Below are 23,464 nucleotides of genomic sequence, written 5' to 3' on the forward strand. Positions count from 1 at the left end.
AAGTAGAACTCACATCTCACCAATTTTTTTAACTTACTTTCCATTATATTTCTTAAAACCCGTGCCGGAGCAAACCATATCAAAATTTGAGAGACAGAGAGAGTACTATTTTTATTTATTTTTTCGGTGGACTATGGTAATAGCGATACATGCTATTTTTAATTGGTATTGTTAGTGTCGCTATCATAAGATAATTTTATTATAGTGACAAAGATGGATATAAAAATATAATATTTCTTGAGTAAATAAATTTATAATATATGCAATAATAGAAAAAACACGGTAGAAAGCGTGTTATTTTGTTATGTTGACGTTTGCCTAATCCCCAAATTGTAATATTGACAGATTATTTAGTGTAAAAATGTGTGTTGTATGGATTCTGCTTCTAGACATGGTGGCTCTCTAATAAAAGACCCGTAGAGAAATCGACTTGCTTTATAATTTCACCAAAAAAAATCAAATCACTCACACCACCCACCAGGACTCAAACTCATAAATTTTTTAAGACGAAACCCCCATCCAGAATCTATGGGCTTGTTTCAGACGAGGAAGAGCATCTATTTGATTTTGCTTGTAGCATGTTTAGCAATTCAAGAAACCAGCAGAGGTGAAGCAATACGGACAATTCCCTTCCGATTTCAACAAGGTAACAACTTTTCTCTCTCTTCTCTTCCTATGTCCACCATTTAAATAACCATTTTGCAATTTTGAGTTGTTCACAGTTTACAGAACTATTTATATTATTCCACTTTTAGTATTTGGACCTCACATTCCACCAATTTTTTACACTCACATTTTATTATAAAACTAATACTCCTCCGTGCATAAAAAATAGTCTCATTTACGACATAGGTTTTAATGAAAAAATTGGAAAAGTAAAAAAGACGGAGAAAATGTAGGTAAGTAATAGAGATGAGGAGAAAAAGTGGTGAAGTACGAAAGAAAAACTTTTCATTTTTAGAAATGGAACTATTTTTTTGGACATCACAAAATAGCAAAATGAGACTATTTTTCGCAGAAGGAGAGAGTATTTTAAATGGGTCCGATATTCCACTCGCTTTCTCCCTTTTACCTTTCTTCACAAAGTTAAACAATTTCTTAAAATCCGTGCCGAATTAAAAGGGTTGTTTAAGTGGCGGATGGAGGAAACATATTCCAAGATCAGTTCCTAAATAACTATGGTGCTCCTTATTTGTGTCAAATAATCCCAACATGATGATGATGATGATGATATGAACAGGTGATAAGAAAACATTTGCAACACTGGGAGTGGTATGCAAGTGTTGTGATAGCGCTGAAGAATCATGTACATCTTCGTGGAACGGATCATGCTCCAAACTTCATTGTCTTCCTTGGAAATTTCAATAACATATTTCGATATATATATGATATATGTATAGTTTTGATTCAGTTGTAATGATATACTCCATGTTTATATGCTGACTTCTTGTCTATTTTTTCAAATTTTGATGGTGATTTGGCTTGAGTTATTTGGTGAACGAAAGAAAGCGTGAATAGTAAGAAAATTGAATTTGATAGGGGATAAAAATGAAAATGAATAGTTACAAAACTAAAATTAAGATCTCATACGTTTTCTTGAGGCGATATCATGCGAATTTATTATCAGAGTTAGAAAAAACACGGAGAGATTATTTATCATCTAATATTTTGTTTGAGAAAGAGTTATGTACTATACAATGAGTAGTGAGTAATCAGATCCGTGGGCTTAGTTTAAAATTGGTAAATATGCTCATAAAATTTCACTCAATGGCCCAATATCCAAAGTCGATGATATAACATTACAGTTTAATGAGGTTGGATACAAGTTGAGAAATAAGCTCATAAAATTTCACTCAATGGCCCAATATACAAAGTCGATGATATAACATTTTAGTGAGGTTAGATGCAAGTTAAATAAATGGTGGATAGATGTCACATCCTAATTAGAATAAAGGTTTGTCACAGTGATAAGGATTTCTATGATTAAACCCTTCTATATTACTAAGATGTGCCATAAATAATGTTTGAATTTCAATTTTTAATGAAAGATATGAAAGAGAGGTGAGTCTAGTCTCAAAAACTAGATTTAAAAGGGATTTGGATAAAGAGGGAAGAAATGGAAAGAAGTGTATAGTGGGAGGAATCCTCCTTGGAACCTAAGATCTCCCACAAGAAAATGAGGACAATCCTGACTACTTTCACCAAGACAAAAACTCCATTGGCTCCACAATTATGGATACACAACCATAAATGTATATATTTACTTGACTTAATCTAGTAGACAAAAATCAAGAAACCTACAAGTAGGAATTGGAAAAAATCTCACAAAGAGATGCTCCATAGGAGTCTTTTAACATTCAACAATCATCAATCAACTTTTTGTTTAAAGTCTCACAAATGACTATATATAGGTGGGGTTGAAAATCAAAGAAAAAGCCTAAAAAATGGATAAAATCGGCCTAAACAGTGCTAACGCCCGACCGAGTGAACTTTCTACCTCAATTCCTAAAATCGGACAAAAACGCCCGACCGAGTGTTTTCTAGATCATAGAACGCCCGGTTGAGCGTTCTCTCTGGACCATCCGCTCCTCAGCGCGGAGCTTTCGTAAATTGGTCATAACTCTCTCCTCTGGACTCCGATTGAGCTGTGCAAGATACTCACGCGATCCTCTTTCAAAGACAAAGACATTTGTGGTCTTTGATAAGCATCTGGACGTCATTTCAATAGGCCGGTTACTTTTGGAATCCAGCTGCGGCTGAAACGTTTGACGCACAGCTCCCATGATCATATCATTCTCTCCTTCTTGGAAATGATTTATCCTCAAATCCGAGTGTTTTCCTTTCCTATCATCCTCGGGAGACCATCGAGCTTTGTAGTATCGTGGAAGTGCCTTCTCTTTCATCCTTGGCCCCAATCTATCCACGGCTCACGTCGTCGAAGTGATTATTGATGTCCGGCACACGTGGTCATATCATCCTCCTCTCCTTGGAAATGATTTTTCCTCAAATCCCGATCTCGCATACCTTTAAAATTAAGCAAGAGCAAATCAAATATCATAGTATGATGGGGATTAGGACCACTACAAACTCCAAAAGATGGTATCGCACCAATAAGGTGTCTATCAGTCTATGATCAAGCACAAAACCAAATGCCAATCCAACATATATTCATGCTCCATTAAGTTCATGACCAAGTCACAAGAAGTATGAGAACATAAATTCATGAATTCTTTCATGTCCAAAACCAATCCATAGAGGGCAAGCCTATAAAAATATTTCCATACAAATTTTTCAAATTATTATCCTCATAATAAAACAAACAAAGTCATCGAGATATCCTTCATGCCAATACTCAAATAATCTAAAAAAGTAGGCACAAGATTTGGGTGCACATAAGTCTATACATTCTTTCACAATGAAATTCCAAACAAGACCATTAGAAATAAAGTCTTTAGCAAAAAGACCATAAACCATCTCAATTGCGTTGAAAGGCTTGATTGATATGCAATAAAAGCAATTAACATGTCAAAACACACATGTCCCAAACACTTTGTTTCCATTTGGCTCTATCATCCCCACACTATCTATACCCAAATTCTTGAACATCTTTACAAAAGATTTGGCATTCTCATCAAGACTAGGCATCCACAAGAAAGGATCCTCATAATGTGCAAAGTTGAAATTAACTAAGATAGGCATAATTACAAAATTCATATTCTCAAGATCATGCAATGAAAGATTTTCTTCAACTAAATATACATCATTCTTGCACAAATAAGGACTACTCCACCACAAATTGATAAGCTCTTGTCCGACATATAAAGTGGGTTCATTACAATTCACATCAAGCATGCAAGAAGATATATCAATCAACAACCCAAGATTATAAAAATGGAATTCACCCCATTGTCTCAATAATTTCAAGAAATGATCAAAAATAAGGGAACAATATATCCATACACCTTTATGCTCAACATAAAACATAAGCACAACATCATGCATATGAAACTTGTAGAAAGAAACAAGTACCATAAGATTCTTAATAAAATAAGCCCCAAGCATTTGCTCCAATAATTTCAAAACATGAGCACAAATATGAAAACAAGACATTTTTATACCATTAATCATAACACAATCCACAAAAGCCATGTGAGTAGAAAAATCCTTCACAAAACGACCATAGATTAGTCCAATTCCCTTGAATGGTCTTTGATGTGTAATTTTAGGTCTTTTAAGTCAAAATAGATTTGCACTCAAGTTCACAAAATTATCCCTAATATTACCACTTAACTGCAAGAATACAGCTTCGTGTGTAGTAATTTAAGATGTCGATCCACATGGAAGGTAAGTTTGTTTAACTCCAAATAAAATAAAAAACATTAAAGATGAAGGTTTTCGTTTAAAATTTTCCTTTCTCAAAACAATGAAAACAAAGTTGAATTCAAATTAACACAAGTGAGACAATTGTTACTCCAAACACTTGCTGACAAGACACGAATTTATCCTATGCATTCAATTCTATCTCATACATTCAGGACAATTAAAATTATTCAACCTGCAAGCACTAAACATGCTAAACATCAACCAGTCAAAGAATAGCTAAACACTTACTCTTTAAACCAAATTCAATGATCCTAAGAACACAGAAGCGCGAGATTCAAAGTACAATTGTAATTAAGATCAAAATTCAATATCAAGTTGTCATCTAAACAATTCCAATTGATAATTCATTACTACTAAAATCCATCTCAATTCAAGCTAAAGAGGCATTAAATCAAGACTATAGAATTATCACTAAAGATGCACCTAAAGTAATAAATCCATTCAATCAAATAAGTGGTAAAAATGAACATGAGATAAAACCGAGCATAGAATAAATCACGAAATCAAAATGTCATACTACGTGTTTGGAGTAACACAAGATTCTTAGCCTAACACAATCAAACCAAGAACAATGATAAATGGAGATAGAACCCTACAAATCATAGAGTAAATTTGGAGTAGATGATTGCTGGAATTTTCTCCTTTCTTTTCTCTCTTCGTCTGCTCACGCTCAATTCCTTCAGAATCGCTCCTCTCCTCAATTGCTCAATGGAAGTATCTCAATTTCTTCTCTCCTATGTCGTCTCCGTTTCTCCCTGCCTTCAAAAGTGGCGTCTGCTCCCCTTTTATATTTTTGATTTCCTTCTGCCCAAGTAAAAGTCACGCCTTCTATTTCTTTTTTCTTTTGGGAATAGATATTAATCTCATTAAAATATTATTTTCTTTCATTTAAACCTTGCGATTCTTTCCTCAATTGGAGTGTCTTTTCAATATTACAGCACTTCATTCTTTCCTCAATTGGAGTGCCTTTTCAATATTACAGCACTTCCTGCCAAGAAAACATATAATATAAATTAGGCTTTTATAAATCAATTAATAAACCAAATAACCCCATTCCTTGCGTACAAAAATCAATTAACAAAAGATAGTCAAATTTGAATTACTAATTGACATATACAGATGATTTAACTAAAAATGCAAGAAATATTAGAGTTACATAATCATCTATTTGGTTTACATCAGTCTTGCTATTTTGCAATGAATACATAGCAAATTTTAAAGTCATCAACAACTTCACTTCACTTGGTTTTACTATTCTCATTCACATATTCATGAAGCTCAAAATTTCAAACAAATAAAAGCTTCGACATTTTAGCATGCAATCCATCTTTCAAGTTAGAACCCACAATAGAAATAACATGCTTATCAATGCCTGAATTTCTCAAGAAAGGATCATCATATGATGTAAAGATAGATTTAGCATTCAAAGATTCAAGTTCATGAGACCACTTATCACACAAGTCATCAATTAAAAATCTATCAACACCAATTAGCCTTTCAAATCCAATCACATTCAAGAGAGCATCAAAAGGAGACAAAGCTAATGCACTTGAACCTTGGGCAAAGAGTTCATCGACTTGCCCTTGTTCCTCTTGATCCTTCACTGGTGAGGTAGTTTCCAAACCATGTGCAACATGTTGCGTCACTTCCATTTCATCAATTTTACTAACTACAAAAGGCTCCTCAACACAAAAAGACATACAAGAAGTGTTAGTGGGTTAAAACTTATAATCCTCGCCAAGGGCAAAAGGCAAATGATTATCTAATGCCCACCCAAGGTTGGCCCTAGAATCTAACAAGCACCCTTCACTTAGTTGTACTTGTGGTTTTTCTCTCATTTGATGTTTACCTTTTCTGTCACCCCCTCCACTCTCTTGACTTTTTCATTCACACTTGAGTGTTTTTTTACACTCTCTTGGCTTTTTAGACTTAAGTCAAAGGGGAATCAAATAGCTTATCAATTTAGTTGATGGATTGCAAATTTAACGAAGGGAACGCATGTATGAGGTGAGAGTATTGAGTTGTTGGCGTTGGAAACAAAAGAGAGAGACTTTGGGCTCAAGAAATTCATTCTCTAATTGGGCTCACTAAGCATAGGAATTAAATTAATTAATTTGGGCTCAGGACTCTTTGTATTTATACAATATATAAAATGAGAGTTTTGGAAAAATTTACAAAATTTCCATTTAATTTTAAAAATTATGATAAATTAAATATATATAATTTAAAGGCAGTTAAATTGTGATTAAGTAGAGTTAGTGGAAAATTTTACTATATCATGTGTGATTAAGTGGAGTGACTGAGAGGTTTTACTATGTCACCGTGGAAGCTAGGAAACATGGAAACAACCAGAGGCGGACATAAGAAGGGGCATGGGGGGGCCATGGGACCCCCAACATTTTCAAAAAAAATCAGGGGTATTTTAGTAATTTCACATTAAAATTAAATTAAATATTAATTAATATTATATTGTGGTTAACCTATGTGAGTTAAATGGACTCTTCTCATCTCCAGATGTCACCCGCCGCAATTCTTCCTCCCTCTTTCTCCAATACACTTTTGTATATTACTTTAAAAAATTATTGTTTATACAATAGAATCAAAGCACGGCATTTTCACAATTTCAATTCCTAGAATAGTAGAACTATTCGGCACTTCCTAAATCAGAGTAAGAGAAAATTGCTTTTTATTTAAAAATGGGGTGTCTTCGTGTTTGAGCTTTAAAAATATATATCTTACTTTGTTTGTTTGTGATTGTTTGTTTGTGAATAATATTTAGATAATATTTGTTCATCTTTCTTTTATTCTATATCTTACTTTGTTTATTTAGGATTGCCAAATTGAGTATTATATTCATTTTGTAATGTTTCAATGAGTTAGTAGTGGTTTCCAATTTAAGTTTCTAATATGTATGTACTTATTGTGCATTTTATTTTATGTAGATGCAATTTAAGTTTCTAATATGCATTTATTGAATTGTGCATTTTCTTTTATATAGATAAATGCATCGTTATTTCAAGAAAGTTTCTCCTATTGCCGAGGTCTCATCTTCGTCAGTGAATGAACCTCCACTTCTCCAACCACAAGAGTTACCGATTGAAGACAAAGATAAAGTCGATTTAGAGGATGAACCCGCACTTCTCCAATCTCAAGAGTTACCGAATGAAGACAATGATAAAGTTGATTTAGAGAAGCTTCCAAGTGATCCCGGAGAACGACCTGACATAATGAGTTATCCACCAAACTCAATAGAACAAGTTCGTAGAGCTTATTTGCTAAGAGGTCCATGTCAACCACGCAACCATAATTTCCTTTCTACAAGTAATGGAAATCGAAAACGTAAATTTGTCTCACTTTGGTTTGATGAATTTAAGCCTTGGTTGGAGTATAGTGTTTCAAAGGAAGCTGCTTACTGCTTATATTGCTATCTTTTCTCAAGACTCCACAGAAATGGACAAGATGCCTTTGTATCAAAGGGATTTACTACTTGGGGAAAGAAAGAAAGGTTACGAGATCATGTTGGAAATCATACAAGTGCTCATAATAGGTGTAGATTAGCATGTCAGGATTTGATGAATCAAGCTCAACACATTGAAGTCTCTATATCAAAGCAGTCAACACAATCGAAGCTTGATTATCGCTGCAGATTAAATGCAACGGTTGTTTGTCTTCGTTATCTTATCATGCAAGGAATGTCTTCTCGCGGACACGATGAGTCTGAAGGATCCTTAAATCAAGGTAACTTTCTTGAGCTTTTGAAAGTTATTTCCTCTTGCAGCGATGAGATATCTAGTGTTGTACTAAAAAATGCTCCTGGCAATCTCAAACTAACATCACCGAGAATTCAGAAAGACATCATAAATGCATTTGCTGTTGAGACAACAAAAGTCATTGTACAAGATATGGGAAATGATTTTTTCTCCATATTAGTTGATGAGTGTCGAGATATATCTGTCAAAGAGCAAATGGGTGTTGTGGTGCGATATGTGGACAAGAATGGATGTGTTATGGAACGTTTTCTTGGTGTGGTGCATGTTAGTGACACGGTTCGACCTCACTGGAGAAGGCACTTGATTCTTTGTTATCTACTTATGACTTAAGTGTATCTAGTTTGAGATGACAAGGATATGATGGTGCAAGCAACATGAGAGGAGAATTCAATGGGTTGAAAAGTTTGATACTTAGGAGAAATCCTAGTGCTTATTATGTACATTGTTTTTCTCACCAGCTTCAACTCACAATTGTCGTTGTTGCCAAAAAGCATACAAGTATTGGGTCTTTTTATAATACTGTCAACCGTTTGTGTAATGTTATTGGAAGTTCTTGTAAGCGCAGAGATATACTTAGAGAAAAGCAGAGAGAGAAAATTTTAGAGCGCATTGCAAGTGATGAAATTCATACCGGGAGAGATTGAATCAAGAGATGGCGTTAAAGCGGCCTGGAGATACTCGATGGAGTTCGCATTATGGTACTCTTATCAACTTGATGCAATTGTTTTCTTCGATTAATGATGTTCTTGTATATGTGGGGGAGAATGTTCATGAGTATCCACATAGGGCTGAAGCTAATGATGTGTCAGCAATAATTAATCTCTTTGAGTTTGTCTTTGTATTACATCTTATGATGCAAATCTTGGGAATCACACATGAACTCTCTCAAGTGCTAAAAAAAAGGATCAAGACATTGTCAATGCAATGAATCTTGTCAAGGTAGCAAAAAGCACGTTTGCAAATGTTGAGGGAAGAAGGTTGGGAGGGTTTGCTTAATGAAGTTTCTGAGTTCTGTAACAAATATGAGATAAATGTCCTTGACATGGAAGATGAGTTTGTGCCTCGAGGAAAAGTAAACCGTAGAGCTGAAAAAAGGAAGAATCTCCACTATTATCGAGTTGAGATATTTTATTCTGTGATTGACATGCAAGCTCAAGAGTTAAACCATCGTTTTGGTGAAATTAACACAGACTTACTTTCATGTATGGCATGTTTTGATCCTAGAGATTCATTTTCTGCGTTTGATTTGGAGAAGCTGCTTCGTCTTGCTAGTTATTATCCATCAGAATTTTTTGGAGTTGCTTTGAAAGAGCTTGAAAATCAACTTGAAAGCTTTATTTTTGATGTGCGGATAGACGAAAATTTTTCACAAGTATTTGGGATTGGTGGTCTTGCTGAGAAGATGGTTTCTACAAGAAAGTATAAAAATATTCCATTAGTTTATTTGTTAGTCAAGTTGTCATTGATCTTGTCGGTTGCTACTGCCTCAGTGGAAAGAGCTTTTTCAGTAATGAAGATCATCAAGAGTACTCTACGTAATAGTATGGGAGATCAACTGTTACATCATTGCTTAGTTCCTTACATTGAAAAGGATGTCTTTGTTCATGTTAGTAATGAAACTATTATGCAGCGATTTCAGAAGATGAAAAATAGAAGAGAAATGTTATGATATGATTGTATTTGACTTTAATATTTAAACATTATTGTTTTATTTTTATATTTGTATTTTATTTTTAAAATTATTTTTGGACCCCCCATCGTTAAAATCCTGCGTCCGCCACTGGAAACAACAATACAGATGATATAGTGAGACGATGTGACTGAAAGCCATATAACACTAGCGTACTCACAAGTCAGTTCCCGATTCCTCTTCATAAACAAATGTACTAAAACCAGGTCCCATAGGTCGACCTCCAGCATCACTGGTACTTTCATCTTTCTTCTTCCGATGTTGCTATATGATGCATATGAATGCCAACAACAACAATGGTTAAGATGTGAATAAATATAGAACTCAGAGTTCATATAATTGAGCTAAATGAATCTAATCTCACACTGGCAAGGCCAGAAGCCCAAGTGGGATATAACTCAGAAACAATGTCAATGTACTTCTTCATTTTTGTCCTTTCATCGAATGGATGTGGTGTGAATTGTTCGATTGTGTACTTTCATGGGTCTCATCTTATATATGCTTTGCTCTACGGATGATCGTTTTAATACATATTGATTTTGTGTATTGCAAATTGATTTTGTTTCTTATTTTATTATAGTTTTAGGTGAGGTGGGCGGCTTTAAAGATGACAAACGAGTTATTTTACCTATGAGTTCTGTTTAAGAGTGACGAATTGTGAAGAATTGAAAGTTTTAGTTTATAATGATGAGATTTATTTTAATTTTAAAGTTAATGTTAATGTAGTGTATAAAGAAGTTTTAAAAATGATGAATAATTATGCATTGTGTTTAATTCTTTATTGTGATAGATTTCTATCTTCCTACTCCATGATTTAATGTTTAAGCATTATATTATACTACGATTTGTTTCAATTATGCTTCAATATTGATTTGTATAGATTTTTGATTCTGATATAACTAAAATTGTTACTCATATTGTTCATTGTTAATATTGATTTTCTAATTTTATTTAATTAATTTAAAATTGAAAATTAATGTTTTAAAAATATATTAATTTGTGCATGGCACAAACGACGTGATACTAGTTTTATTTAAATACTAAGCTAGAGATTGTATTTCAAAAGATTAGATTTCCAGTATTTATTTAATTTATCGTACCCAACATGGAATTGAGTCAATCAAATTCACAATTTTGATAAATCGATTGTGAACCTCGCATATGGAATTTATCAGTACTTTAGTGTTATTCCAAATAATTAAATATCAAAATGAAATCAATTCGTCCGAAACAAAAGTACTAAACTTGAATCAACATCTCAACTCGTAATAAACTATGATTCACACCACAACTTAATTATTAACCCCAATTAATGTAGCAATCATTATAGCAAGAACATTTTACAATATGGCTCATTTGTTGCATTGATGTCACGATAATTAAAAGCAATAAATTTTATAGAATTAGAGTACGAAAAGGATGGGTGTTACATGCATTGTGAAAGGCAGAAAATCTGAAAACCTTAAATTAAAAATACCCAGACACTATTTCTTAATTTGTAAGTGTACATGCAACGCATAATGAAGCACGTTAGTCGTGGATAACGACAAACGTGTGTTCCTTCCGCCACATCACTCCACCAATCACAAAGGCGCCACCACGTTGTCACCCTTCTCTCCATATTCTAATTATTAATGCTGCCATTTCCTTAATTGAGGGATTATCAACATCCACCACTTAAGTCTTGATCCAGATATAAAAATACTTTATACCCTGCTATGAATTCTTTTATGTTTTTTGAATTTTGTATTAATTGTTGTCGGTATAGCCACGCACGAAACATTTGAGTTGCATGAACATTTACTACTACTACTAGTACTTTTATTCACGCACAAAGACACACATTACTTAATATTTGTGTGTAACACACAGACACACACACACTTGATTGTTGCATAAAACATATTCATGGTGCTTTTTTTTTTTAAAAAAGTCGCCTCTCTATCAAATAACAAAACTCAGCGCGCAAATTTAAGGAGCAATAACTATGAATTTATCAACGAAGTAAGATTAAGAATGTATTGTAAACTGTAAACTGTGCGCCCACTTTAGACGTGGAGATCCCCCTTGCTCAAAATATCACTCAAATGGATCCCATACTGATGCATACATTTCAACATTAATTATGTTAAATAAAATTAGTTATTACTTTAAGACAATTATATAACAGATGTGTGTGTGATACTTTCTCTTCTTTGTACAACTTTAAAATTAATTTCTCTGATTATTCTATATTGTCTTTCACATTTTTCAACCTAATCTTTAAAAATATATCATATTTGCTATTTTGTAATGTATCAATTCTATTTTTTTTTTAAAATCTCTCTAAAGAGGTGGGTCTCGATCTTTACTAACAATACTCCAATCATTTTTTTCTTTCCATCTTTCTCTATTTCACCAATTATGTATTAAAACTCATATAATTTCAAATGTTATCTATTTTTTTAAAGATGGAGAAAGTACTACATAACTATGTATTCCATATAATAATCAAACACCGGCAATTTGAAAAGAATGAATAGAATCTGAGAGTGTATACTCCATTTAGATTTTAGAGTAATCTACATTTGGCCATAAATAAAGAGCTCATAATGCAATAGGATTAATTCGTGTTGCTTAACCATTAATTCCCCCTACTTACAAGTTACAACTACTTATTTAACTATTGAAAATAAAGTGAATTTTTTTTAAAAAACATGAAAAATATAGGCCCAAGTGAGAAAAAAGGGGCCCAAATGCGGGAACCTAGTGAGAGGCGGACCCCACCACCATCTTACATGACTACAACTGTATTTCAAAGTATTTGTTGGCACCGCCGCGCTTCTAGGGTTCCCACCTTATATAACTCCCTCACTCTACACATAAATTTCCCACCATCTCCTCTCCGCCTCCCAGATAAAGTTGCCATGGCGCAAGAGCTTCACGATGGAGAGTTCTGGCTACCCTCAGAGATTCTCACGGACGATGATTTGCTCATGGACTTCAAGACCAAGGCGGCGGATGATCTGAGCTCAGCCACCGGGACCGAGAGCGACGAAGACGATTTTATCACTCACTCCTCCAAGGTTTCTACTTCTCTCTCATATTTACTTGCTGAATTTGAGTTTGAATTTGAATTTGAATTTGTGATTTTTCATTGCTGTAGGGATTGGAGTCTCCACAATCGACTCTATGCGCTTCTTCTTCGTCCAAGGAAATTAGTGGTTGGGATTTACTATGTGCTGCTGCAGAGCAAGTGCAGAGGATGCGAATTGCTGATGAAATCAAGCCCTTTGTCAAGACACAAGCCTCTCTCGCTTTTCTGCACCTGCAAGCCACTAATGTTAGTCCCCTCTGTCTTCTTCTTTTTATTTTTCAAACTGAATCTCAAATTTTGCTACAGTTTCAGCAGCATCACAGCATGTGGGGGCAAATCGACCGAGAAATAGGAACAAGTCAAGGTTCCATGGCGTCCTGGCCTTCTTTGCACCAGTCTCAACAGCAGCAACCAATGAAAACGGTTTTCCTTGGAGAAACTGCCCTTAAAAAAGAGCGAATCGGAACCGGAGTTTTTTTGCCAAGAACATTAGGATCCGTCCCCGCCCAAAACCGGAACAAACCAGGTCATTAACTTCACTCATTTGCTGTTTTAATTTCTCTACACTTGTGTTAGATGCAGCATTAAAGTACTAATTATTCTCTCCCAATTTTGGGATTTTAATACAAAATTGATAACGAAAGAGAATATTATTAATAAAGAATGAAGAGAAAAATATGTACATTTATCAAAAAACCAAAAAAGGGATATGAAATGGAGTATATAAAAAAACAAAAAAGGAAAAAGAGTATTTTTTGTGGGAGAGGGAGTATTTGCTAACAACTTATTCTCAAAATTTGCAGGTGCTAGTGTGAAGCAAAGAAGAAACCAGAATGGGCCGTTCCTACGAGGACAACAAAGAAGAAGCCAGCCCGAACCCGCTATGAGTCAAGAACTCAGGCTTCCACAAGAGTGGACGTATTAAAAAAGCCGGGATACACCGAATCACTAAATGGTGATTTTTGCATTGATTTCGTTAATTATATTTTTAGTAGAGAGAAAGAATATGGGTATACAGAGTAGTAGTGTAGTACTAAGACAGTGGCAGTAGTTAATACTAGTAGTAGTAGATGATGATGAAAAAGATTAGCGACTGATTATTTTTTATTTAGATTATAAATTACAAAAGTGATGAATGGAATAACCTTGATAGATTATGTGTGTTTGTTTTGTTTGGCTTGAGGTGCAACAAATTATGTTGAAGAGGACAGCCTTTTTTCCATTTTCCTTTTGTTTCAAGATGAATAATGTTCACTTTGTTAAGTTAAAATGAAAAGTATTTACCTATTCTAACAATATTATTCCAGAATACGATGGGTGTCCTTCCAATTGGCTAAAATTCATTACTAAAGTAAACAATACATGAATCGGCAAAACATATCTATTTATATTAAGACAAAGGTACAAAGACGAGAATGTTTGTTTTTTTTTCCTATTATATTCCTCCGTTTCATAGTAACAGAGTCATTTTGTCATTTTGGTATGTTCCATAGTAACAGAGTTATTTTGTCATTTTGGTATGTTCCAGAGTAATAAAATCATTTCCCTTTTTAGAAAAATTCAACATATTTTTCCACACATACTTTACTCTCTTCATCTCTCTACCTTTTTCATTTTCCACTTTATTTTCTCTTAACTTAACTTACTTACCTAACACAATTTTTCTTAATCTTCGTGCCGAAAAAAAATGCTTTCATTACTATAGAACAGATGGTGTACTTATTTTTGAGTTTTTTTCTTAAATCATCTCCAATTATATATACATCTCTATCCCATTAAATATGAAACATTTGAGAATCATAACATAATTTTATGTACTCCCTCCGTCCCAAGGTATTAGACCAACTTTTCTTTTTGGGATGTCCCAACATATTAGACTCATTTCCCCTTTTAGCAAAAAATATCTATCTTATTTTATTCTCCACCTACTTTTCTCTCTCTTCTCTCCCCTACTTTTTCCCTCTCTCATACTTTACTCTCTCCACTTTAACTATTTAAATATCAATTCCTTAAATCATGTGCCCAAAAGAAGTGAGTCTAATACTCCGGGACGGAGGGAGTAGTTTTTTTTGTCTGCTTATGAAGAGAGAGCAAATAAGAAAGATGAAAAAGTAGAGATGAAGTTGTTTCCATTTTAAATAACGTTTCATTTTTTATAGGATAATTCATAAAGAAAAACTTTTCATTTTTAATAGGAGTGTTAAATCTCATTTTTTTTTGTGCAGAAAATTTCTCCAATCATACTATAAAATTACTTTTTTGTCTAAATATATGAAATACTAAAAAATAGTATGAATTTAATGTAAATTGTAAAATAAAATTAGTTTTTAATGTAACATATATTTAAAATGAGTTTAGATTTAATTTAAATAATTGTACATGTGTTATACCCATTTTCACAAACTTGTTAAATGGAAAAATTAATAAGTCAACAAGTATAGACACAAGTGAGTAGATTATTCCAGAAATCACGACAGACATAAAAATAAAATGAAGATCAGACAATATAGCAAGACAAAAACCATAAAGGCGACTACGTAAAAAATATCTAGATTAGATTCCTTTGACTGGAATATGTCCAACACATTAAATTGTTTAATCAGTTTGGCTCAGTTGTAAAAAACTATTACTACTCCATAAAAGAGCATCCACCATAGCGAACGTCCGACAGACATCCGACCGGTGAGCAGCTCGTTTATCAGTGACGTCCACTATTGCATGGAGGAGTGGGTGACAGACGTGGGAGACGGATGAGATGTCGTCTGTAGGGTTATCCTTATTGTGGTGACTCGACCGACATCCCGGCGGACATCCTAAATTTTTATTTTTTTTAAACACTATGTATACGTAGGGGCGGAGCCTGGATTTGACATAAGGAGGGGCAAAAGTATACTTGTAAACATATTTTGTAGTAACGAGGAGGGGCATTTAATGGAGAATATCAAATAAATTTTTAAATTTGGAGAAAAATACCACTAGTATAAACTTTTGAGGAGGGGCAAATGCCCCACCAACTATATACATAGATCCGCCCCTGTATATACGGCTCGTTGCACTTCATTTCATTTGCACCACTTGTATTAACGAGTTTCTGTCTCTCTCTACTCTCATTTCTATTGAAGATAATTGAAGCACGACAGTGATTCTCCCGCCACGAGTGAGTCACAAACGCCGACATTCCTCGTTGGAGGTGGGGGAAACGCCGGCGGAACTGCCGGGATGCCCAGGATGATGCCCGGAATGGGGGGGGATGATGCCCTAAATGCCGGGGATGATGGGCGGGTACTATAATATGTACCCTTAGATGGCAGGAATGGGTGTGATGGTGTTCCAAATGCCCGGGGTGAGTGGGGGGATGACGGGGATGGCGGCCGGGATGATGCCCGGGATGAGCTGGATGATGATGCCCGGTATGATGCAGGGCATGTCTGCCGGAGTGGGGGGTAGCAAAGTGGGGTCCTCCAATCACCTGGGGACAATGTCTATCGGCCCTACATGGATTTATTGTCTGCCGGTTCCCAGAGTACTCCACTGGAGACTCAGTTCACCGGCATTGAGACTTTCTCACTGGATGAGTTGGGTCTATCACCGTGACGGAGCCTCCCGCTCAGGGTCAACCGGTGGTATGGGGACGGGTTGCTTCACCAGGGAAGTCGAAGAAGAATGGCAAGGGCAAGGGCCGGGGCACCGGTGAGTCCTTTGATTTATTGTGTCACGAATTTTGCTTTTAACTTGTTTAATTGTTAATTATGGGCAATATGCATTGCATCTTTTGCTTCTCCATTTGATTTCCGTATTAGGCAACATCTCTCTTGGGTCTCGGTAAATTTTTTCCAAGTTAGATTGATTCTTTCCAGCGTCTTGATTCTCGACAATTGAGGCTACAATTATGAAACAACCCTGCCTCAGGCATAAAAAAAAATTATTTACTCGGTAATCACAGCCAGCCATACTTCAGTCACATAAAACTTTTTCAATCATATCTAGCCACGCTTCACATTTTTTAAATTATTAGTATATTTTAATTAAACTATAACAAAAATAATTGAAATGAAAAAAAAATAAATTGAGAATTCAGAATAGGTATTTTATAGATAAAAATTAAAGAATAAAAAAAATCCATTTTAACCGTTAAGGCGTAAAATAATTTTGAGGTCGGTGGACGGGAGAAACTACCGAAAAAAAAAAAACGCCCTAAAAAAATTTCCGGAGGGCCGAGCGGCAAAATTAAAAACCGAAAATCGGGGCCGGAAAATTGTGCCTGTGTGGCGGTCCGCCGACTTTTCCCGGGGCGGTCCCCGCACGTCAAAGAGTTCCGTTTCAGTGGCGGACCGGGGGGCAGACCCTTGCGGGGGGGCCCGGAGGTCGGGACCCCCAAAATTTTTTTGCAAAGCAAAAAATTTAAAACCCAAAAACCCAAAAAATACTTAAAATTAAAGAAAAAAGAAATCAAGAAATAAATGCCTCAAAACATCCAAAAACATGGTACAAATGCTCATTTAAAGTCATCGAGCTTGACTTCTTCAATCTTGGGGAATGGGGGGAAAGGGGCCCTTAAGATCCTCAAAAAGTTCCAACGAGGTACGTGATACCCCGTTTTCATTGCCCCTCTTTCCCTCTCTAGCTTCGGGGGCCATCCTTCGGAGCTCTTCATATTGTTGACGCCAGAACGTCTTCCAAACTTTTGCTGCTCCCAAAATCCTTGCTCCGGCCCCCAACCGTTTCAAAGCCCCCTTGGGCTTCCCGGGCATTCTCCGCTTGTTGCTCCGCCCATCGATTGTCCCCAACTTGGGACATGTTTTGCTTTGGGAGAAAATTTCCCCCAATTTGGGCGGAGGTTTTGATTAAACTCCTCTTCCGGATTTGGCCCCCCGCGGCGGGGGTTGTCGGGGTAAAAGGGCGAGGCCCCACTTCCTCTTTTTTCTTTTCCTCTTCCCCCTTTTTCGATTGGGGGTGGCGTTACACCCCTTTTGAGCTTGTGAATGCTCCCCCCTTTCTTAAAGTTATCAAGGCATCAAATGCGGAACCTATCGGCTCAAATTGAGGAAGCGGGGGGAATGTTCCTCTTCAAAATTTCCCCCCTTTCGGTTACCTCAAAAACTCCCCCTGGGGGGGTGTGCCCAAGCTTCCAGGCCTTGTTTGCCCAAACACCAACCTTGGTAAATTTCGGGAGGAAGGGGAAAGTAACCCCCCATTGCAAAAAATTTTCCCTTGACCCCAATGATTTAAAAGCCCTACCGAAAATAGAAACCTCATAAGTGATAAACTTTTTCTCCACCATCCTCCGTTAAAATACCGGAAAAAAGAGACCCCCCAAATGTTCGCCAATTGCCGAACCAATCCCCACAACAAATGACCCCGGGGCTTTTTTTCGGATCCTATTCACATAGAAGAAGGGGGTCCCATAATCGTTTCCCCTTTTTGTTAAAAGTGGGCACCACATCACGGGGCCCCCGGGAAAATTTCCCCCATCAAACCCCGAGCAAACATGCCGAGTCAAAAAGACGATGGAGGTACCTAAAGGGGGGGGCCCGCGAATTGATGAAGACTTGGCATGCCCCCGCATGCTCTTGTTTCATTTGTCATCCCCCCCAAAACCCTTTCCGAAAATTCATATTCATGTCCCTTTTGGGGGTTGGGGGTCGGCAATGGAAACCCCACTAACCCTTTCCTTTGGGGGAAAGGCCCAACGGTTCCCTAGGCGGAAATCAATGCTAAGTAAAAAATTTTGGGGGCGATCCTTAGTGCCCTTTTTAGCGGGGCCGAGGAACTCGAGAGATACTTTCGAAACATGGCCACTTCCTTTGGAACATGTGGACGAGGCCTTTCCCCCATCACCCACGTCGCACAACTTCCAAAAATCCTCCATGATCCCCAAATTTTGGGAGAGGGAAATCGGGGGGATATTTTTGGAAGGTCCGGGGGCCGACATTTTCTTTCCACATCCCTTTTGCTCTTCCGTGGCAAGGCTAATGCCATATTTCTTCGATTCTCCGGGTTTCCTTTTGATCCCATTATCCTAAAAAAAGGAAATTACACTTTTAAAAGAGCATCAACAAGTGGGAGATCAAAATTTCCCCAAAAACCCTTGCATTCAACCAAGTAAAAATGAAGAGATAAGAACTTATATGCAAGTTTTGGGACAATAATCCTAATTTTTGGCATAATAACATTTTAAAGGGAAAAAATCAACAAAATTAGGACACAACAAATCATCCCCCAACGTGAATTCACCCCCCATGCGTAGACGATCAACCAAATATCCAAAAAAACCAACAATCTCTACAACATCACAAATATTGCAATTCATGGAAGTCACAATGTTTGAACATGATTGCAACTTTTAAACACTATAAACCAAGAGAGAATCATCATTCACAACTTAATAATCACCAATAAACAAAAATTAAACCAAAAGAATTCAAAATTCATACACATAGTCACCCCCCATCATGAATTAAGAGTTTTCCCCCCCAACAATTCACCCAAAATAAAGCACAATCCATAAGAAGTAAAGAAAAACCCCGAAAAAAAAGTTAGGATTCAACCTTTTTGGGGGAGAGAATTTGTAGAAGAAGAGCTCTAGATTTTGGAGAAAATTTGGGAGAGAAATTTTTAGGTGGTGTGAATTTGGTAATTTATATAGGGGGTGGCAAGGAAGGAATTTGAGAAAAATGTGAAAAGGAAGGGAAAAACATAATTTTTTTGGGGGAAAACTCCCTGCCCGCGTGGGCGACCGCCGGGGTTTCCCGTGGCGGGCCCCACAGGGGGCCTTGGGAAACCAAAAACCCCGGGGGGGCCCCCGGCCCGTGAAAGCTTACCGCCCGCCCTAACCCCCACCCTTTCCCCCCACATGTTAACACACGTGTGGCGCCCGGCCAAATTTTAAGTGCGGCGACCGCCACCAAATTTTTTTTTTTTTACGTAACATAAAAAAAAACGAGAAAAAAAAAAATATAAAAAAAAATTTGGGTTGCCTCCCAAAAAGTGCTTTTGTTAAAGTCGCACTGACAATGGCCCACTAGTAAAGGGATCAATAACTCGAGGAAAAATTTTTTAGGAGAATTTGGTCCCTAGCTTCTTCCACCACTTGTATTTCCCCCTTTTCGTTTTGATGATGTATATCTCGGGTCCTCTTTGGGTGTTTTTTTTCCCAGTTTCTTTTCCCGTGGAGATGTAGAAGAATTAGCATCACCCTTTTTAGAAGAGTGTCTTACCCTTTGATAATGTAATGGGAGGAGGGATCCTCCGTCTTTTTAAAGGGGTCTTTAGACTTGGTCAAGTCCGGAACCATGACCGTTTCCCCACCGTTGTTCCATTTTTGCCCGCTTTGCCTCCTCAAACTTTTGCATCTCGCCTCGATCTTATAAAGGGGATTTGGCCCCTGATTATCACTGAAGATCTCCCACCACCTACATCAATCAAAGCTTTGAAGTGGCAAGAAAAACCCGGGTTTAAAATTAGAGGTACATTCTTGTCTACTTTCATATCAAGAATAATGAAGTCCCGGGGAAAGATGAAATCGTCTACCTTCACCAAGACATCCTCAATCATACCCACCGGTTGATGGGGGGTGGAAACGGCCAACCTTTTTGGTCACATCCCGAATCTTGGGGGGCCCCATGTTGAGCTTTTTATAAAATTTCCCGGGCCCGGAAAGTTTGATGCTTGCTCCCAAATCACAGAGGGCCCTTACAACTTTTTTCCTTTTCCAACCCCCACCTAATGATTTTTCTGCCCGGGTCCTTTGGGGTTCACCCCCCTTTCCTTTCGGGTGATCTCGTTGCAAATTTTTGCGGGAGAAGGTCCCGGGTTTTGTCGGCTTTTTCTTCCTCATTACCGCCCCCCCTTAGTAGCCCTTTTCATACGGACCCCCCCGGGAACCCATTCCCAAAAAGTGGAAGTTAGAATTTTACCCCGAAAACATGTTGGAAAATTTTTTGAACCGCCTTCGCCTTTAACTTCCTCTTTTGGAAAAAGGGGTACAATCCCGGGCCGCACAAGCTCCCCCCTAGGGGCGATTCCCCCTTTTTCATGGGGGGGCCGCTGCGGGGGCGGCCGGTCCCCGGGGGATCAAGGGGGGCCCCCGGGGTTTGATTTGCCGCCGGGGGGGCTTTGGGGCTTTCCCCGGGGGTCCGCCCCGACCGGGGGAGCCCCCCTTTTTTTGCCACCCACTTTTTTTTTAAATCATCCACTCCGGGGCCCCCCCAGTGGTAATATTGGTTTTGCCGGGACGGGGTTTATTCCTTGCTCGAGGTTGTTTTCCCCGTTTCAAAATTCCGGGTTTGGGTGTCATTAATCTTCCTATCTTCAACATCACCTCCAAGATCTTTTATGCCCATCTCATATTTTTTCCATTGGAGGTGGCTCCACCCTTTTTTTTCTCACATTAACCCCCCCTTTTGGGGCATATTTAACATCTTTTATGACATTCCCCCTTTTGTCGGGGGCTTCTAATTTTTCAAGTCTTGCTCGATGGATGCCAATTCTTTAGATGTCTCATTCCCCCATGGTCTCTTCACCGCAAAACCAGCCTTTTGCCTTGTGTTTTTCTTTGGACCAAAACCCCCATCCCGCTAATTCCCCTTTTCACCCCATACAAAGGAAACCCCCCCTTTTTTCAAGAATCCCCCCTTCGCCCCCGAATAAAAAAACTAGAGATTTTTTCGTTAAAAAACCCCTTATAAAGGATTCCTACCATGGTCTATTCCAAAAAACCCTGGTTCGGGGATTTGCGGGGAGAGTTTTAAACGTGCGAGAGCTTTTATAGGTGCCCCTCGGGTCCTTGACGAATTGGAAAAAACTCCCCCAAGCTTTAAAGGGTGGTGCCAAATGGGTAGTACTTGTCGGGAAAAAGTACCACTAGATCCTTCCAATTTGGGGGGTTTTATCCCCGGAAAGTACAATCATACCATTCTAAAAAAAATAAAAATAAATAAAAAAAAAAAAAAAAAAAAAAAATAAAAAAAAAAAAAAATAAAATAAAATAAAATTGGAAAAAGAAAAAACCAAAAATAGTAAAATTGTTCTTTTGAAATTTTCAATTCCCAAAATGAATTATTTTCCCCCCCGGCGCCAAAAAATTGATGCACTTTTTATTTCCCCTATAAATAACCCCAAAATAACAGAGGTATGTATAGCAAAAAAGGGTTTTACCGGGGATTTAACACGGGGAAGATGTACACAAAATGTCTATCTTCTACTTTGAACCAATTACTATCTGAGAAACAAGAATTTTTTGTAACTTTTTTTAAAAAAAGGAAAAATTAAAAAAAAGAAAAAACTAAATCCAAGCAAAACGGGGGAAAAGTATAGAGAAAGGGGAATTTTCCCAAGGGTTTTTGCTTTTTTGGTTTACAAATTCCAAACTACAATACCCAGCACAAACTTAATACTTTGGGAAAAGGGCGAAAAAACCTAAAATTAAAAACCCCGCGAAAACAAACGTTGATTACTAATATTGGGTTGTCAATCCTAACACGTAACTCCAAAAAGTCCCAAGACCCTTTTAAAAGTCCTCACTCTCAATTAACAAAGGGGCCTTTTTAAGGGAAACCAAACCTATGTCTACTAAGTGGATCTAAATTGAACTCCCCGCTTTTGAAGCAAGTTGTATTGAATCATACATAATTGTGGCCTCATCCGCCCATCGATTGTCCCAAGTGTTGGACATGTTTTGCATGTAGGAGTAAATATCTCCTAGTTGGGCGGAGGTGTTCGATTGGAACTCCTCATAGGGATTTGGCCTCCCGCGGCGGCGGTTCGCTCAAGTCCGGCGCGATGGTCCTCCACTTCCTTTTCTTCTTCTTCTTGGCTATATTGGGGCGGTGGTGGTGGCGGCACTCCACTATCTTGGGCATGCGAATGCTCCCCTTCCTCATTATAGTGATCAATAGCATCATAGGTGGAGTCATCTTCGGCTTCAAAGACGGGAATGCGAGAAGGGATGTTCTTCTTTCTAAACTCCTCATTGATGGGGTTGGCCTCAATGGCTCTTCGGTGGGCCGGAGTATTGAGCTTCCAATTGGCTTGGTTCGCCCAAATATCGACCCTGGTCAACTGCGGGATTGGACGGGGAAATGATCCCCCGCTACTTGCAAGAAAAAGCATTGACCCCAATAGTCGGTTTTCAATAATCCCACCGAGAAGAGCACTTCATAAGTGATAAATCGCTCCCCACCATCTTCCGTCAAACCGGCGAGAGAGATGCCCAAGTGTTCGGCAATTGCCGTGATCAAGCCCCCACAACTTATAATGCCTCTGTCTTTCTTCGTGATCCGGTCCACATAAAGTGTAAAGAGGGTTCCATAGCCGAATCTCTTCTTGTTGAGCAGGCACCACATCACATTAAGCTCCGTTTGGGAGACACTCCCCCATCAACCCTAGCAAACATGAGTTGTGTCATAGCGCGATGGAGGTACCTCAAGACGGGGTTGCGAATCGACGAAGACTTGGCATAACCCGCGGCGTGCTCTTGCTCATTAGTCATCGCGCCCCAAACCTCGGAAAAATCATAGTCATTGTTCACCTCGGGATTGGAGTCAA

At 37.6% G+C, this 23,464-nt stretch overlaps 3 protein-coding genes and 2 long non-coding RNA genes across 5 annotated transcripts; 4 read left to right on the forward strand and 1 right to left on the reverse strand.

Moving 5' to 3' along the window:
* The first annotated feature begins 378 nt into the window (after positions 1-378).
* Positions 379-1,464, forward strand: LOC125203138. The gene is made up of 2 exons (XR_007173302.1): positions 379-646; positions 1,241-1,464. It is a non-coding gene; the product is annotated as an uncharacterized LOC125203138 (long non-coding RNA).
* Positions 1,465-2,310: 846 nt separating this feature from the next.
* LOC125203254 lies at positions 2,311-5,132 on the reverse strand. The gene is made up of 2 exons (XR_007173323.1): positions 4,980-5,132; positions 2,311-3,024 (listed from the first exon to the last, which is right to left on the reverse strand). It is a non-coding gene; the product is annotated as an uncharacterized LOC125203254 (long non-coding RNA).
* A 2,253-nt stretch (positions 5,133-7,385) lies between these two features.
* Positions 7,386-8,483, forward strand: LOC125206176 (zinc finger MYM-type protein 1-like). The gene has a single exon (XM_048105464.1). The coding sequence runs from the start codon at positions 7,386-7,388 to the stop codon at positions 8,481-8,483; it is 1,098 nt and encodes a 365-aa protein (XP_047961421.1).
* A 322-nt stretch (positions 8,484-8,805) lies between these two features.
* On the forward strand, positions 8,806-9,822 carry LOC125206177. The gene is made up of 2 exons (XM_048105465.1): positions 8,806-8,991; positions 9,097-9,822. Exons 1-2 carry the CDS (start codon positions 8,806-8,808, stop codon positions 9,820-9,822), a joined length of 912 nt encoding a protein of 303 aa, XP_047961422.1.
* A 2,855-nt stretch (positions 9,823-12,677) lies between these two features.
* Positions 12,678-14,076, forward strand: LOC125204479. Its single transcript, XM_048103144.1, has 4 exons — positions 12,678-12,908; positions 12,989-13,165; positions 13,226-13,445; positions 13,723-14,076. The coding sequence occupies exons 1-4, from the start codon at positions 12,750-12,752 to the stop codon at positions 13,842-13,844; spliced, it is 678 nt and encodes a 225-aa protein (XP_047959101.1). The 5' UTR covers positions 12,678-12,749; the 3' UTR covers positions 13,845-14,076.
* The last annotated feature ends 9,388 nt before the right edge of the window (positions 14,077-23,464 follow it).

This window comes from Salvia hispanica, chromosome 2, assembly GCF_023119035.1.
Source record: "Salvia hispanica cultivar TCC Black 2014 chromosome 2, UniMelb_Shisp_WGS_1.0, whole genome shotgun sequence".
NCBI classification, from domain to species: Eukaryota; Viridiplantae; Streptophyta; class Magnoliopsida; order Lamiales; family Lamiaceae; genus Salvia; species Salvia hispanica.

What these genes read in the sequence shown, in the direction of transcription:
- LOC125206176 (XM_048105464.1), top strand. Translation starts at nt 7,386, where the DNA reads ATGCATCGTTATTTCAAGAAAGTTTCTCCTATTGCCGAGGTCTCATCT.
- LOC125206177 (XM_048105465.1), top strand. Translation starts at nt 8,806, where the DNA reads ATGGCGTTAAAGCGGCCTGGAGATACTCGATGGAGTTCGCATTATGGT. An exon ending in ATCTCTTTGAGTTTGTCTTT is followed by an intron (nt 8,992 to 9,096) that starts GTATTACATCTT and finishes TTGTCAAGGTAG; the next exon opens with CAAAAAGCACGTTTGCAAAT.
- LOC125204479 (XM_048103144.1), top strand. Translation starts at nt 12,750, where the DNA reads ATGGCGCAAGAGCTTCACGATGGAGAGTTCTGGCTACCCTCAGAGATT. An exon ending in TTATCACTCACTCCTCCAAG is followed by an intron (nt 12,909 to 12,988) that starts GTTTCTACTTCT and finishes TCATTGCTGTAG; the next exon opens with GGATTGGAGTCTCCACAATC. An exon ending in TGCACCTGCAAGCCACTAAT is followed by an intron (nt 13,166 to 13,225) that starts GTTAGTCCCCTC and finishes ATTTTGCTACAG; the next exon opens with TTTCAGCAGCATCACAGCAT.